We start from the raw sequence: 15,837 nt of genomic DNA, 5'->3' as shown, positions 1-15,837 counted from the left end.
CAACATTCCCTCTTCTTATGCCACAGCCTTGGTCGGAGCCTCATCCTCCCACTCACGTGATTAATCTCTCATCACCACCTCACTTCACCCATTTCAATCCTAATCGATGCATCTCAACCGCCAACTGGAACAAATAATCCAAACTCTCACACTGCGTCTTCGCCTGCGCAACATCCTTCCCCCAAACATACAACCCATGCCTCCGCACCAACACTGCGCACGTCTCCGGCCACTCCTCAATCGCCGCCTCCAACGTCTCGCGCAAATCCTCTTCATGCGCCATATTCTCAATAATGGGAATGCGAAGCGTGTCGAAGTAGCCCAGATTGCCGATTTTGCGCCCGCCCTCGGCGATTTCGTCGCTACCGGCGCCGCCGCGGGAGATGCCTTTGATTTGCTCGATTTCGGAGATGGAGAAGACGTTACGGTCGGCGCCTTGTTGGCCGGCTTCGCTGATTAGAGTTACGAGGACGGCCCATTGGCTGTGGGTGTGGATGCAGCAGCGGGCGTTGCGCTTTTCGAAGGCGGCCATGAAGAGCGGGGTGCAGGCAGAGGGTTTGAGGACCTTATGAAAAGGCTTCAGCATTGCAAGAAATTTTTGAACGGTGACCAGACTTACAGGTGGTCGACGAAGGTACTTTTTGCTCTCGTACTCCATTACGAACAAATCCGTGGGCTGCATCAATTCCTTCTGCACGCCGGAGGGGGCGATGAAGACATTGTCGCCGTGGCGAATGGATACGCCGCCACCGGTCCCTGTCACCCAACCGAAGGTGTAGAATTTCCTGCAGAGCTCGCAGATGTGGTTTGCGGGATGCAGAGGGTCGGAGGAGTGCACGAGTGAGTCGGCCTCGGAGTGTTCGTGAGTGGTGCCGTTCTGGTGCTGGTCGCCTTTGCGTTTCTTAGACGCGGATGGGCTATCGGATGCTGTCGAGCGTCGTTTCATTATGCTTAATTTGTCGTGCAATACATTCATGGGCTGTTGGTATTCTATTGAGAGTGTTTCGCCATGGCATGAGGTCGAAGGTGGACTCCCGAAATGCGGGTCTTCGGCGAGCACGTGGGCTGCTTGGCTCCGCCAAATGGAACTTCATCTCACGACTCGAAACTACGTTGGCAAGGTATCGTTACTGTCCATGCTTGATACGGCGCAGCATGGAAGCAGCATGGAAGCAGCATGTCACCATTCTGCGACAACCCACGAGTCGCGCCGAGCCATGCGAATCGAGGCCGAGGACCGGCGATGGAAAGCAAGGGCAAACACTCGTGGCGTGCTCAGGTTGCCTCCAGCTGGAGTCTGGCGCCACCCTACAAACTTCGATGGTGTGATGGTCAGCTGCGCTCGCAAGCCCCATACAGAGGCGCACACCATAAGCACGTATACCCGCACGCGATAGGTTGTCCGTCACGAGGCGCTGCCCTGGTTGCTTTCATCCCATGCCGAATGGCTGTTACTACGGTTGTGTCATCATCGCGCTGGGCCGGGAACGGAAGAGCAACGATCCAGACCCCGGGCCGCCAAGACGAACACAATATGCATCGCCTGCGCGAAAAGTATAAAGCAAACAGACTTCCGAACATGCATACTCTCGGGGCAGTCGGCTGGCCTGATGCATGCTCTGCGCGTGTTCAACATGCCTGAGCGTCGGCTAAAATGCACTCTGTCAGAAAGCCCCACGGGCGCCGTCATAACTATCGTTAACTTAGCGGATTCTATCATGGCGGATCGCGGATCGTGGGCCAAGATCTATCCAAGCAACGGCGTCTTTAGCCACAACACTTATCTCGACCTCCTCTCTTCCTCGAGCCCATTACTCTCCGAGGCATCTGACGACCCCGTACTGATATTGGCATCTGCAACTTCGATCCTGGCTTCGCACCTTCCTGATGTAGTCCGAGGTCCTGCAGCCTCCTGCCCCGGGGCTTCCGCATCTGGACTTCGTTCTACGCAAGCCACCCCAAATCCATCCTAATGCGGCCGTCCGCAACATCCACCCGCACCTCACGTCTTCGCTTCCGCCGGGAACCTTGCCACAACCGCCCGCATGCTGGCGTATCTGGACTCCGTTCTGCGCAAGCCACCGTCAACTCCCATTTGATGACCTGGTTGGCTTCGTTCCCCGCGCCTCTGCCCACGTCGAAGTGTTGAACTCATCATTCGCGGCCCCGCTCCCCTCGACTGCGTTCTACGCAAGCCACTGTTGCTGACTAGCGCTGACCCTGCTCAGAGACGGAGGGGATTGGCCCTCATTCTGCGCGAATCACACCACCTATTTGTAAACTGGCGGCACGTGTGTGTCTGGACTTTGGTCTTCGCAAGCCACGTCAGGCGAACATGCAGCTGGAGTCTCGGTGTACCGTCCAAAGCAAGCATAGCTACATGCACACACGGCACGGGGCAATGCACAGCGGGGCGCAGAAGTGAGACAGGACGTCGGCCTGTCCGTAGGAGTCGTCCTGCGTCGTTGCTCATCCCAGCCCATCTACTTGAGTATTCCTGGCGTCCTCTTCTCTTCCATTCTTTCACACCCGCGAGCCTGATAGACCACTCATACCTACTTTGAAAGAAGAGACCACGATGCTGTCCCACCAACTCAAACTCTCTTTGCTCTTCTGCTTCGCCTTGTTCCATCTGATCTCCGCAGGTACACAATGCGGACAGAGCCAGTGGAATTGGGGAGGCTGTGAAACGTGGCATGGTAGCAAGTCGAGGGCTGTCGTTCCCACTAGCACCACGACCACAAGCACCACTACAACTTCGTAGGTGTCCTGCGGCCGTCTGAGACGTACATGCTAATTGGACAGGACCGTCACCGTCGCCGCTGCTGCCGCTCTCGCCGTGAAAACTGTCACAGTAACCCCGACGCCGGTCACGAGTGCGTACTCTTTCCCCTCTCGAATCCGTGCATCTCACTTATCATGTCTTTGTAGCTACCACGACAGTGACTTCAACTACCACAGTTTCAACGGATGATGTTACCGCGACGACCACGTCAGTTTAGCGTGCTCGCTATTGTGAATTTGTGGCTTACTGATTGTAGTACTACGACAACGACCACAAGCATCACGACTACCTACACCTTCACCTATTGTAAGCGTAACGCGGGCTTTGGTGAGGGCATGCACGCTAATTGAAGCTCTGCAGCCAATTTCAACCTTAAAAAACGAGCCGCTCCTACGCCATATCTCGACATGAGAGCTGTGGACGTGCCTGAGATAGAACAAAGGACTCCCCAGACTTTGCTTGAGCGACGAGAATCATGGCCACAGAGTGTGCTTTGCCATGAGTGAGTGCATAGCGCACCAATCGCCACGCACTTGACTCTGCTGACACCTGCTTCTAGGACGTGGTGGTGGCACCAATGCACAACGACGAGGCCGACTAGGCCTACCCGCACGGCCACAACGACCCTTCCGACCTCTACCGTGACCCGCACCCTTGTTGTGGAGGACGATGCTACATTTACGGTAAGCTGACTCGGCGTTCTTTCAAATCGGCTACAAGAGCCCCATCTGACTCTTCTTTGCTCGATCGTTAGACCACCGTGACGACCTCTGTCTTTACCTCGGTTTACACGACAGTCAGTACGGCGAGCGAAGCCACAACTACGTCCGTTACCACCGCATTTTGAAGTCGCTTTGCGATCATCTTGGGCGAATGCCATGATGGGGTGATGAAGGTCCCGGATGCCAGGAAACTCGAACCATTTTACGGCATTACTCATAACTTAGGGTATTCCTTGTATTAACGATCTCCTCGTTCCTCCTCATGCTATCGTTACATACCCTGCCCCAATCTTCGTTGTATCATCGCTTGAATAGACAGCGGTGATTGTGACATTCGACCCCTGGAGTATCTCAGAGAGCACACACGTTGCACGAATTGCCGAGGAACAGTACATCTATATATATATCGAGCTCGCTACAACGCTCAAACTACATAATACCACGTATTGTACAGAAGCGATGCCACGCACCACCTCACTACCCCAAAGGCGTAACTGATCCACCTGATACTAGACGCCCCTTCATGGTGTTCGGAGTAACAGCCAATTCAGCAGAGGCATGGCCGGCCGTACCGGTGCCGACCGCCGCCGTGAAGCCGCCATCGAGATGCGGCGCGTTCTCGAACCCGGCCATGGCCAGGGTAGCGGGGCCGACGGCGTTATCAGTCTCGACATTGTTTGTCCGGGTGTACTTCTGGAGTCCCGAGAAAGGCTCGTTCACTGGTGCTGTGAAGGGCGGTCCGGAATTACTGGCTCCTATCGTTGCGGAAGCTCCTCCCGCCGCAGCAGTTGCGGGCGCTCTGCCGAACTGTGCAATCCCTGTCGCTTGGCCTTTGTGCGATCCGCCGTGATTGCCGTGCGTGAAGTTGCCGTCCGCGCTTGACACGGTAGTCACGTAGGCCCAGTAGTAGGCGTAATCGCCCTCGTCATCTTGCGCGGTAGAAAAGGACGCGGCGAACGACATCGTGACCGGGCCTTTCGGGCCTTCATACGTTGTCGAATTGGCGTAAGATGTGGAATTCAGGCGAACGTTCGTCGCGCCCGTGTGGGTGATAGCCGCCGCCGATGCCGCGTTCGCACTGGCAGTGTTGTATCCAGAACCGCCGGAAGCCCCTACGCCGGATGCCACGGAACCGGGGCCCTTGTGTTTTGAAGCGTCGCCCGTGCCGAGCAGCGTTACATGGGTGCCGTTCGCGTTGTCCACGAATGACTTTACTGTCACTTCGAGCGGGGCCCAGCCGGCGGCGACAACACTGATCACATCGCTGAGCTGGCTCGGGGTGGTGGATTCGGTGAGAGATGTTGGCGCAGATGAAACGGTGGCTGCGAGCGCGAAGAGGAAGGAAAGCGTGGAGAGCTTCATTTTGCGGCGCGAGGAAACAAGAAAGAGCAGTGAGGTAGTTTGAGGAGGAGGTCACGGACGTAGACACGAAAGCTGATGAGCAAAAAACTCTTACCTGGAGAGTCGCCGGCTCTTAATATATACGATGTGCGTAGGGCGGAGGACTTGATATGGGCTATAAATTTCGAAGGGCTGCGACGACAAAAATAGGATGATGGGAGAGGGTGGTGTTATGCGCCACACGTCGGGAAGACTCCAGGGCGATACGAAAAGCTGTAGGCGCAGAGGTTGCAGCAACCCGAACAGTCGCAACTGTGAAGCGTGAAGTTGCATCCGGGAAAAGGACCGACTCGGACACTTACATAAGCGGAATCGACGACGTGGATTGGATGGAGGGGGTGGTGCTCGTATCGAAGTATGGGGTGGCGTGAGATTTGGGGGCAGCCTGGTCGGATTGAAAAAAACGTACACTTGATTGAAGAAAGCGCTAATAATACACAACATCCCGATCCAACACCACCCTCTCTCGCGATCACGAAAGCACAGAAGTCGGGTCCTTCTATCACTCATTACCCCGTTTGCCGCAAGTGGGCATATTGCCTTGATCCTGAGTCCTCACGAAATCGATCTTGCTAGTATCGTCACAATTGGAGCGACCAGCGGACCCGGCGGACTTGCAAGCCTTGTACTTTGGGACGAGATGGTGGATGCCGTAGCCGATGCTGATGCACATGTTGGCTGATAGATTGTATCTTGATTTGTTTGTTCTGGGTGGTGAGGAGAGGCCAGTAGGGTGGTGCCTTACTGTTGTCGGGACTTCATGAGTCGGCGTTGGAGGATGTGGTATTGGACATAGACTGATTCGAGCATGATTGATGTATTCCTGGAAGTTGGCGGAAGGGCCTATGTATCGTGGTGGTGGTCGATGATTGGCAACGATAGAAGCAATGTTTGACTGTTGCGGGGATAATTGATGTCAAAGAATTCCGGAGATTCGTAATGATTTATATATCAAGGCCAAGATGAACGTCGGAGCGTCGGAGGGTGCGCGAAGGCTCGCATCTCGCATGCGTTCCCCAAAAGGACTGCGAAGCGGAGAGGACTGGGGTAAGAGCCGTGGATTGTTGCGAGGCTGAGGGGACTTGGCCGCGCGGTGGTTGCCCAGTGAGGAGGCGGGGAAGCCAAGTCAGCTCTTCGAACGGCGATCGGCACAATGTCAACGCCGACACCGACGGATGGCACGGCAGTGCTGTCGCTGCCCGTCAGGCTTGTAGTACAAAAAGCGTCTGGTGGAATGATGTAGGCTGATGATGTAGCATCCATGGGGTGAATCTAGGTACAATTGTCAGTCGGCCTCTACACGGAATGCGTTCGACAAAGTAGCCCTGAGTGTTCCTTGGCGAAGCACCCTGTGTCGTTCTCAAGGCCGACCTTGCCGAGTCCAGTGTATACATTGACAAGCATATGCAACGACTTACAGCCGTCCTGGCAAAAGTACATAGTGCCTGGTAATGCGGCATGCGGTCGCGCAAAGCAGTCTCGCAGTGAAGTGCGGTGAAGTCCAAGTCATAAGTCGAAGTATCGACTCGACTTTTGTCAGCTCTTGAATCGACCACGTCTCTCTTAAACACCCCGCAAGAGAATGGATTGATTCTGCGTGCGAAAAACATCCCTCCATCCCGTACGACTCGCCATAATGTCTAAACACAACTTCGCCCCTCTCAAAAATGACCTCCTCCTCCGCACCGCCCGCGGCGAAAAAGTGTCTCGTCCGCCAATCTGGGTGATGCGACAGGCTGGACGCTACCTCCCCGAGTACCACAAAGCCAAGGGCGATCGCGATTTCTTCGAATGCTGTCGAGACCCCGAAATCGCCTCGACGCTTACCCTCCAACCCATCGAGCGATATGCAGGGCTCATCGATGCCGCCATCATCTTCTCCGACATTCTCGTCATACCGCAGGCGATGGGCATGGAGGTTATCATGCACCCGGGAACGGGCCCGTTGTTTCCCGACCCTCTCATCGAACCAGAGGACAAGCAGTACCAAGAAATCATGGAGCGAGAGGTTGATGTGCAGAAAGAGTTGGGATACGTCTTCGATGCGCTTACCCTGACTCGGCAAAAACTCGACGGCCGAGTACCTTTGTTCGGCTTCTGTGGCGCGCCCTTCACGTTGTTGTGTTATATGGTGGAAGGAGGCGGGAGCAAGTTGTTCAAGCAGATTAAGACGTGGCTCTACAAGTACCCGGAACAGAGCAAGAAGCTGTTGCAGAAAATTGCGGAGCTGTGCACCGAGTATCTCGCTCTGCAAGTCCAGGCTGGAGCGCAAATCGTGCAGGTCTTCGACTCTTGGGCGGGCGAGCTGTCTCCTTCGGTTTTCCGAGAGTTTGCATTCCCGTATCTGAAGTACATCTGCGACCATCTTCCCGGCAGACTAGCCAAGCTGGGCGAGGAGAAAGTGCCCATGGTGGTGTTCGCAAAGGGTGCCTGGTATGCTCTGGAGGACTTGTGCAAGACCAATTACGACATCGTGGGACTTGACTGGCTGCACGCACCGAAGCAAGCGTACGCTATCGCTCAGAAATACGGCAAGGTTGTCCAAGGGAACGCCGATCCAGGAGTGCTGTATGGTGGGCACGAAGCAATCACCAGAGTTGTTGGGGAGATGGTTGACGGCTTCGGAGGTGGAAAGCAGGGTTGGATCGCCAACCTCGGTCATGGTAAGTCGACATCGAACGCGTGCGAGTTGCAACTCAGTCCTAATTCTCAATCTAGGAGTTACACCGAAGGTGGACCCAGATGACCTAAAGTTCTTCTTTGAAGAGATACACAGACTCTCAGGTACTTCTAGCTGACTCCCTGCATCTATGATGTAACTGGTCCATATGCCAACCGGGTGTCTAGATGAATACCAAAAGTCTGCTGTCCCCACGGCGAACGAGATTGTCGCACTGGAGCAACGCATGCATGAGCGTAACGTGCTGCTCAATGACTGGTGAAGGGTTCTCAAGCTTTTCACTTTCCATCCTCGCCGATGTCCTCGTTCCTGCGAATCCCATGTCAGCAAAGCCGACACCTTCAAGTCCAGCGTCAACCGCGCATCAGCACCCACCAGTCCTCGGGGTGTTCGGAGCTGAACGTTTGCATCAATCTCTCGCACTCTTTGCTGCCGACATTGATCACCTCGACTCCTTTAGATCGAAGGAGATCTTCGCCGCCGAGGAAGGTTTTGTTCTCGCCCAGCACGACGCGAGAGACTTCGTACAGCAGACACGCGCCTGTGCACATTAGGCATGGCGAGAGTGTTGTATACATGGTGCTTCCTTTGTACGCGGAAGCGGGCAGTCGACCTGCGGATTCCAGAGCAGACATTTCACCCTTTCGCAAGTGTCAGTCGTTGTATCGAGTCTCAGTGTAGCTACGAGTCTTGGAGACTCGTCGTATCAAGAAGTCTACGTACATGCAGAATCGCAGAGCCCTTTTGTAGCCGCATGTTGTGCCCTCTCCCCAACACCTTTCCATTCTTGTCGACGAGGCACGCACCGATTGGAATGCCGCCTTCTCGAGCACCCTGCTTGGCTTCCTCGAGCGCCGCCTGAAATCCGGGATCACTTTCGCTCATGATTTCGGTGCGAATCGGGGAGAATAGCTAAGGTATGTGGCGAGACTCGATGTAGAAGACTTTTTGATAGCACCCATGCAGCCTGAGGCATCCAGGTACCGTACGCCTCGGTCGGTCCTCACCGCCTTCCAATCGAGCTTAGCGCAAACGGCATGACGGAGTAGCCCTGAATTTACGCCAGCGGCCTCTGCCTCCATTCTGCCTCTTCCCCCATCTCCCACTCTCCTTTCACAGCACAGCACACTGTCAATCTCATTGACACCCTTGTACTGATCTCCGCTCTCAGTCTCTCCTCGTTCGAGGCTTCGCCAGCGACGGGCATCGGGTGGGTGAGGCGCACCACTCGCACAGCGGCGCGTGTCCTCCCCTCCACTGCTCCTCGCGCCAACCCTCCCTCCTTCACCTCACCCCACCTGACCTCCCACTACATTCGGAACTGTCCATCGACGCGCAAGCTCTGAGCGACATCACCCCATCTCCCTCGCCAATCGTAGCGAGTGGACATGGATCCATCTCACCGAGGCTGGGGCCCTCCCCCTCCGCAGCAGGCGGCCGGCAACGCACATGGCGGCAACAACGACCAGAACCAGTCTGAGGCCCCGCGGCCTACATATGGGTGAGTCCATCGTCGCCGTTTGCCTGTTGATGTCATTTTCGCTCGTCTGCGCGCCAAGCTTCGCTCTCGGTGGTGCAAGCTCGCTTTGTCGCGCGCGCTTTCACCCTCGAGCTTCGAGCTTGCATCCACGCGCTTGACACTTTTCGAATCCTCGCTAACCTCGGGTCCTTTCTTCCAGAGTCGGCCATCAGTCCCCTCCTCAAGGCCACAGCGGCCTCCCTCCACCACCGCCTAGCGGCCCTTTCCCTCACTTTCACCAACAACCGCCGTCGTTGGCCAGCCTGGCTGGTATCGGCCAGTCACCGCCACGACAGCCTCCCCCATCGGCCGGGCGGCCAGAAGGAGCTCAGCAAGGCCCCCCACAACTGCCACTGCCTGGTTTCAATCAGGCAACTGGACAGCAGTCAGCCGCTGAGCGCGAACGCGAGCGCGAGGCCGAGCAGATGAGACACATCAAGCTCGAGGAAGATCGCAGACGGCAACAAGAGCGACAGCGTCTGGAACAAATTCCCGCCCATCAACCGCAGCCTGGTCCGCCGATGCCACTGCATCAGCCAGTCGCCGTCGGACCGCGATCCGTACATGGTCCCAACGGCTTCCTCGGTACACCCAGCCAGCCGCCCCCACACACGCTCTCTGGTGTGCCAGCGGGTCCCGGCACCATGTTTGCTGGAGGTCCGGTGCAACAGCCAGCCCCAGGTCAAGGCCCGCCGGGTCAGCAAATGCAACAGGGCATGCTCATGCCCTTCTCACAAGCCGCTCCACCGCCGCCGCCCGCCCAACAGCAGGCCAACCAACAACAAGGGCAAGGCCAGCAGCCCATCCTCAATGACGCCCTGAGTTACCTTGACCAAGTGAAAGTCCAGTTCGCAGAGGTGCCGGACGTGTACAATCGTTTCTTGGACATCATGAAGGACTTCAAGAGCGGTGCGATCGACACTCCGGGCGTCATTGGCAGAGTTAGCACACTCTTTGCGGGCAATCCGGATCTAATTCAAGGATTCAACACATTCTTGCCACCAGGTTATCGCATAGAGTGCGGCACCGACAACGATCCCAACACGATCAGAGTCACGACGCCAATGGGGACGACCGTACGCGCTATGCCACAACCACGTCCCCTTAGTAGGCAAGACGGCGCCGATCAGGATGGCTTACGCCTGGGCAACGGCTCGTTCACGCCGCAGCCGGGGCAAAATGCTCAGATGTACAGCCCCAGCGGACGTCCCGTTGGTCCAGCCGGACCTGGCCAGCAGCATCTGGAGGCGGTTCGTCAGCAAGAGCAGCAAGCTATGCATCAGCAAGAGCAGCGGGGCATCAGCTCACTTTCAAACGCCGCTTCCGCTGCACCTGGTCCTCCCGGAGTCAGGCCTGGAGGGTCGCCTCGCAGCACGCCTCTTCCGGCATTGCAAGACCACAACGCTCAGGTCGATGGAGCAGCTGGACAGTCGGCAATGGACAAGCGAGGCCCGGTGGAGTTCAATCATGCGATCTCTTACGTCAACAAGATCAAGGTGAGTTCTTGTTATATATGGTGAAGTGAAGTTTTTAGCATGACTTCACATGCCACTCACCTCCCAGCCATCCTTTTATACACTTTACTGACTTTTTCTTCTTTCGCAGAATCGCTTTGCTTCCCACCCGGACATCTACAAGCAGTTCCTTGAGATTCTGCAAACATACCAACGAGAGTCAAAGCCGATTCAGGACGTCTACAGTCAGGTCACTCATCTGTTCAAGACGGCGCCGGATCTCCTGGAGGACTTCAAACAGTTCCTTCCTGAATCCGCCGCTCAGGCCAAAGCCGCCGAGAGAGCGAGACAGCAGGCCGAGGAGAGCGTCATGCTGTCCAACGTTCGCGGTGAGCCAATGTACGGCAGCCCAGTCGCTTCGCGGGAGCCTCAGGTCGGAACGCCAAGCCATGCGCGAAGCAACCTCCCACCCGTCGGTAACTTTGCGTTCACCCCAGTCGGCAAAGACAACAAACGCAAGAGAAACGACAGACAAGGCACTGCGGGCAGCGTGATCGACCCCGGAATCGGACCAAGTGGCGCAAAGATGAATGCCTACGGCGCGCAACCGGTCAAGCGCATGAAGCAAACCCACGCGCCGGCCGTCAAAGGGCTGAATGAGCAGCAACAACCGCCTCCCTCGCCCACTCTCATCCCCGAGCTGCCTCAGCCACTCCCACCGACAAACACCTCTGCCGCTACGCATGAAGAGCTGCAATTCTTTGATCGTGCAAAGAAGGCAATCGGCAACAAGAACACCATGAATGAGTTCCTGAAGCTGCTGAATCTCTTCAGCAATGATTACATCGATCGCACCACCCTCATCTACCGCGCTCGGGCGTTCCTTGGCAACACTCCGGAGTTGATCAAATGGTTCTGTGACTTTGTCGGCTATGACGAGAAGGACGTGGTCATCGAGAACAAGGCGCGCGAACCGATCGTCCCCGGCGGCAGGATCAGCTTGAGCAATTGTCGCGCCATGGGACCGTCGTACAGACTGCTCCCCAAGCGCGAGCGCAACAAGCTGTGCTCTGGCAGAGACGAGCTTTGCAACTCTGTGCTGAACGATGAGTGGGCCAGCCACCCGACGTGGGCATCGGAGGATTCTGGCTTCATCGTGCATCGCAAGAATGTGCATGAAGAAGGCCTGCACCGGATCGAAGAGGAGCGTCATGACTACGACTACAACATTGAGGCCTGTGCGCGCACGATCCAGCTGATCCAACCCATCGCACAGCAGCTCCGCCGCATGGCTGGTACCGAGGAGGAGATCGCGTTCAGACTCCCACCCAGTCTTGGCGGCCAATCGGACACGATTTACAAGAGGGTCATCATGAAGATGTACGGGCGCGAGAGAGGCGCAGAGGTCATCAAGCAGCTACACCTCACTCCTTACCAGGTCATCCCAGTCCTGCTGAACCGATTGCATGAGCGACTCAGTTCGTGGAAGATGGCTCAAAGAGAATGGGAGAAGGTGTGGCGCGAGCAGACGCAGAAGATGTTTTGGAAGTCGCTCGACCACCAGGCCGTCAACGCCAAAGTCAATGATCGGAGACAGTTCCAGGTCAAGGCTTTGCAGGCCGAGGCTCAAGTCAGACTGGAAGAGCAGAAGAACCAACAGAAGAACCAACAGAAGATCGTCGGCAGTCTGCCCGGACTTGCGCAAATCGCGGTCGATGTCACCGATGAAGATGTCCTTGTTGATGCAGCCTGGCTGGTCTTGGTCCACAATGAAGCCGTGGGCACCGCGGATTCTGCTCGCCTTGGACCTTTCATACAGGAGTTCGTGCCGCTCTTCTTCGGAATATCAGCGGAGGAATTTGAGCGCAAGCTGAGTGAGCGTCGCCGTATCGAGACTTCGTCGAGAAACAGCATGGAGCGCGACGACCTGACGAGTGGTGCTGAGGATTCCGGAAACGAGAGGAAAACCAAGAAGAACGGGAAGCAGTCTACACTCCTGCGCCAGACGCTCGACAAAGGTCCTAAGGGGAGATTGCTGGGCAGAAGGGAGCGAGAGGATAGCAACGCATCCGCATCGAGAGCAAGCACACCTGGTCTTGCGTCAGAGATGGGCGATGACGGTATCGCTGTTGACGGAATGGCTGTTGATGCACCGGGCGCGGGAGCCGTAACTCCTGCCGACGATACCAACCAAAAGATTGCCGACTCTACGCAACGCTGGTTTAACCACCCGGCAACCGGAAACGCGGTATCGAGCGACAAGGATGTCGAGCCAAACGCGCAGCACAAGCGCGTCTTCTACCGCCTTTGGGGCAATCCCTCTATCTACTGCTTCGTCCGCATGTTCCTCATCCTCTACGAGAGACTGCACGCCCTCAAGCAGGGTGAGGCGGAGTGCAAGGCCATCGTGCAGCAAGCGAAGCGTTCTAAGGCTGCCATCGAGCTGGGGATCATGGACAAGCTGCCTAGCGACTTCTTCCACGACACAAGCGCGAACGCCAACTACTACCAACAGATGCTGCAGAAATTCTACGAAGTCATCCAGCAGGAATTGGACTTTGTCAACGATGGTGTGGAAGACTGTCTTCGACGCTACTACCTGCAAGCCGGCTACCCTCTCTACGCCTTTGAGAAGCTCATGGCTGCTCTGGTGAGGTATGGAGGCACAGTGGTTGTTGGCGAGGCTGTCAGCAAAGAGAAGAGTTGGGAGATGATCGGGCTATGGAAGAAGGACAAAGCCCGCGGTGACGAGATCAACGCGCAGCAAACACTCGACTACCGTAAGGCGGCAGAGAAGTTGATTGGCTCGCAGCAAGACGTCTACGCCATTGACTGGGACATTGCGGCCAAGAAGGTCAAGATCTACCTCGTGAAGAAGGACGATCCCTACTGCACCGCGCCCGTCGACGGCCTCTCACAACTCGACAAGGAGAACAACTGGCGCCACTACGTCGCCTCCTACTCCTCCATGGACTCGACCGACGACGTGGACACCAAGCACCTACACCCCGTCATGCTAAGCCGTAACATGGCCACCATCGGCGCCGACCCCGCCTCCGGCGAGCTCCCGCTCCAAGTCATGGCCAACGATAGCGCTGCGGAAGCCGGCACAGATGACGCGTCCGCCGCCGGTGCGAGCGCCGACACGCCCGCGAAGCAGCGCCTCTTCGACCGCTTCTGGTCCGTCAATAACGCCGAGGACCTGTCGCTGCGCATCGACGTGGAGAAGTACAAGATCCACTTCCAGCCGGGCACGTCGGAGGCGTTTATCCAGCCTATGCGTGCGAGGCAGGGAGGCGAGGAGGGGGTGAAGGATGCGGCGGAGGGCGCGGAGGCGCGGTTGGAGGTGATGAAGGAGCGGATTGTGGGGGGTCATGAGGGAGTGAAGGACGCTGGTGATGTGGAGGCGAGGGAGAGGGAGTTTGAGGGGTTGGTTAAAGGGGAGGATGTTAAGGTTGAGGGGGCTGAGGGTGGTGAGGTGATGGAGGTTGATTCTTGAGGTGGTGCGTGAGATTGTGCTTACATTGCTTTGGTTTTGCTTTGCTTTGCTTTCAACGACTCGGCTCAGCGCACTGCTGCGGTTCTCAGGAGCTGAAAGGAGTTGTTTGCGCCCGTCGAATACACGTCCATAGCACTTCAACGATTTGACATAAGACTCGTCGTGTTTTCCTACACTTGTCCACGAGGTCATGACATACATCAAACGAGATATCTGCTCACTCGAGTAGGATATCATGATCAGTTCTTCTCACCGCTAAAACTCACATGAAAAACTACTAATAATAGCATCATTATCACCACCAGATTCAAAGGTCATTATACCCCAACACCGTCTTGTCGAGCCCCAAATCCGCCACAGCCCAGCACCACGCGCGCCCCGCTTCGCCGCCAAACAGCGACTCGGGCGCTGACGAGCGGTCGAGCATGCCGTCCTTCTCCATGGAGAGGATCTCGTGGCCGGTGGTGTAGGTGAGGAAGTGCTCGAATTCGGCGTCGGCGAGGGCGAGGGCGTTGCCTGAGATGCCTTTTTCGCGTTACACATTAGCAGAGGAGGAGTTTGTGCTTTGGGGGGTGACATTTACCGTGGCAGATACACGGTTCTTTGGTTAGAAGTCCACGCTCCCAGATGCACGCTCTGCCATTCGTGATGGCCTTGTCGATTTTGTCTTTGAGCGCGGGGAAGTAGCGCTCGATACTTTTCAGACTGACGATGACGCCTGGCGCGCCGTGGCAGATTTGCACTAGGCGGTCTTTCTCCGGCGGCACGGAGGAAGGGAAGTTGCCGGAGGGGAATTGGTAGGTCAAGACGACGGCGAGCTCGGCCTCGAGTTTCGGCGCGTACTTTGCTGGGTTGCTGAGGACGATTTGGGTAATGATGCCGATTGCACCGTGAATGGCGCCGACGTACGCTTTGCTGTGCCACTTCCAGGGGCGCGGGGAGGCGAGAATTTCGTCGATCACGTCGTCTTGCGTGTCGGTGAGGAGTTGCAGCGTCTGAGGGTCGTCGGGGAAAGAGGCCTTGACGAGGCGCAGGAGGTAGAGATATCCTGCGCGCCCGAAGAGGAACTCGTTCACACTTTCTGGGTCGAGCACTTCGGCGGAGTAGTCGCACAGGTCTGCGGCGATGCTGGCGTCTTTGTTGCTCGCGGCGCCGATGGCGAGCAGGCACATGATGTCGTCCATGATGCCGCATAACCCGACCGTCGGGCCGGGGTAGGTGGCGATGTTGTCCTGGGCGTAGCGCAGGTAGTCGGCGGACCAGGCGGCGAGGGTGCGGGATTCGATCTCGAGGTGAGGGTAGAGCTGGTGCAGTTTCATTAGGGTGTAGGCTACGCTTATGGGGCCTTTGAAGAGGCCGCCTCCGGGGGTGATGGATTGCGGGGGATGCTCGGTGACGAGGCGGATCAGTGAGGCTTCGACTTGGCGGTGGGGGTCTGAGGTGGTGATTAGCTGGGTGTAGTGTGTGAATCAAGGCTCGGATATGGTCTACCTCTCCTCGACAGCTCGGCGTCATTTTTGAAGTATCGCGGTGGCATGGTTGCTGTGGGTGGGCGTTCATTCGTTAAGTCGTTATGTTAAGGAGAGTGAGGTAGGACTGCAAGACTTCGTCGAGTCTCGTCACATCGTGCCCCTCTTGAACAGCCCACACCGGTTACTGAGAGGTGAGGTGAGGTGGTGTACCGGTGAAGTCGAAGTTGGAAGGTGTGGCGCAGGGCTGCCCCGCGCGGCTGCCCCGACTCTTCTCATGACTTCACTTCCTCCTCCTTCCATCCCCA

The 15,837-nt window shown here is 56.6% G+C and overlaps 8 protein-coding genes across 8 annotated transcripts; 4 read left to right on the top strand and 4 right to left on the bottom strand.

The window, feature by feature from the left end:
- Positions 1-79: 79 nt before the first annotated feature.
- Positions 80-1,011, bottom strand: BDY17DRAFT_317140 (class II aldolase/adducin N-terminal; the record flags this gene model as incomplete). Its single annotated transcript, XM_033736069.1, has 3 exons — positions 80-565; positions 620-850; positions 1,009-1,011. The coding sequence occupies 3 exons, from the start codon at positions 1,009-1,011 to the stop codon at positions 80-82; spliced, it is 720 nt and encodes a 239-aa protein (XP_033589024.1).
- Positions 1,012-1,056: 45 nt separating this feature from the next.
- BDY17DRAFT_160295 (uncharacterized protein) lies at positions 1,057-1,807 on the top strand. Its single transcript, XM_033729707.1, has one exon. The coding sequence runs from the start codon at positions 1,178-1,180 to the stop codon at positions 1,640-1,642; it is 465 nt and encodes a 154-aa protein (XP_033589023.1). The 5' UTR covers positions 1,057-1,177; the 3' UTR covers positions 1,643-1,807.
- Positions 1,808-2,285: 478 nt separating this feature from the next.
- Positions 2,286-3,767, top strand: BDY17DRAFT_160263 (uncharacterized protein). The gene is made up of 7 exons (XM_033729706.1): positions 2,286-2,760; positions 2,806-2,876; positions 2,932-2,992; positions 3,042-3,091; positions 3,146-3,287; positions 3,345-3,468; positions 3,540-3,767. The coding sequence occupies exons 1-7, from the start codon at positions 2,579-2,581 to the stop codon at positions 3,630-3,632; spliced, it is 723 nt and encodes a 240-aa protein (XP_033589022.1). The 5' UTR covers positions 2,286-2,578; the 3' UTR covers positions 3,633-3,767.
- Positions 3,768-3,886: 119 nt separating this feature from the next.
- On the bottom strand, positions 3,887-5,133 carry BDY17DRAFT_298549 (uncharacterized protein). Its single transcript, XM_033733760.1, has one exon. The coding sequence runs from the start codon at positions 4,867-4,869 to the stop codon at positions 3,985-3,987; it is 885 nt and encodes a 294-aa protein (XP_033589021.1). The 5' UTR covers positions 4,870-5,133; the 3' UTR covers positions 3,887-3,984.
- Positions 5,134-6,544: 1,411 nt separating this feature from the next.
- Positions 6,545-7,706, top strand: BDY17DRAFT_251313 (uroporphyrinogen decarboxylase; the record flags this gene model as incomplete). Its single annotated transcript, XM_033731159.1, has 2 exons — positions 6,545-7,571; positions 7,627-7,706. 2 exons carry the CDS (start codon positions 6,545-6,547, stop codon positions 7,704-7,706), a joined length of 1,107 nt encoding a protein of 368 aa, XP_033589020.1.
- Positions 7,707-7,866: 160 nt separating this feature from the next.
- On the bottom strand, positions 7,867-8,473 carry BDY17DRAFT_317138 (cytosine deaminase; the record flags this gene model as incomplete). The annotated part of the gene is made up of 3 exons (XM_033736068.1): positions 7,867-7,897; positions 7,964-8,229; positions 8,312-8,473. 3 exons carry the CDS (start codon positions 8,471-8,473, stop codon positions 7,867-7,869), a joined length of 459 nt encoding a protein of 152 aa, XP_033589019.1.
- Positions 8,474-9,532: 1,059 nt separating this feature from the next.
- Positions 9,533-14,060, top strand: BDY17DRAFT_252147 (uncharacterized protein; the record flags this gene model as incomplete). Its single annotated transcript, XM_033731230.1, has 2 exons — positions 9,533-10,603; positions 10,713-14,060. 2 exons carry the CDS (start codon positions 9,533-9,535, stop codon positions 14,058-14,060), a joined length of 4,419 nt encoding a protein of 1,472 aa, XP_033589018.1.
- Positions 14,061-14,367: 307 nt separating this feature from the next.
- BDY17DRAFT_251590 (uncharacterized protein) lies at positions 14,368-15,597 on the bottom strand (the record flags this gene model as incomplete). The annotated part of the gene is made up of 3 exons (XM_033731185.1): positions 14,368-14,585; positions 14,644-15,495; positions 15,552-15,597. The coding sequence occupies 3 exons, from the start codon at positions 15,595-15,597 to the stop codon at positions 14,368-14,370; spliced, it is 1,116 nt and encodes a 371-aa protein (XP_033589017.1).
- Positions 15,598-15,837: the final 240 nt, after the last annotated feature.

This window comes from Neohortaea acidophila (assembly GCF_010093505.1).
Source record: "Neohortaea acidophila strain CBS 113389 unplaced genomic scaffold BDY17scaffold_6, whole genome shotgun sequence".
NCBI classification, from domain to species: domain Eukaryota; kingdom Fungi; phylum Ascomycota; class Dothideomycetes; order Mycosphaerellales; family Teratosphaeriaceae; genus Neohortaea; species Neohortaea acidophila.
The sequence above is the reverse complement of the archived record's forward strand: the minus strand, read 5'-3'. Positions and strand labels throughout refer to the sequence as shown.

Coding starts and splice junctions, on each gene's coding strand:
- BDY17DRAFT_298549 (XM_033733760.1), bottom strand. CDS start 4,869: ATGAAGCTCTCCACGCTTTCCTTCCTCTTCGCGCTCGCAGCCACCGTT.
- BDY17DRAFT_160263 (XM_033729706.1), top strand. CDS start 2,579: ATGCTGTCCCACCAACTCAAACTCTCTTTGCTCTTCTGCTTCGCCTTG. Junction 2,877..2,931: donor AACCCCGACGCCGGTCACGA/GTGCGTACTCTT, acceptor ATGTCTTTGTAG/CTACCACGACAGTGACTTCA. Junction 3,469..3,539: donor AGGACGATGCTACATTTACG/GTAAGCTGACTC, acceptor CTCGATCGTTAG/ACCACCGTGACGACCTCTGT.
- BDY17DRAFT_160295 (XM_033729707.1), top strand. CDS start 1,178: ATGTCACCATTCTGCGACAACCCACGAGTCGCGCCGAGCCATGCGAAT.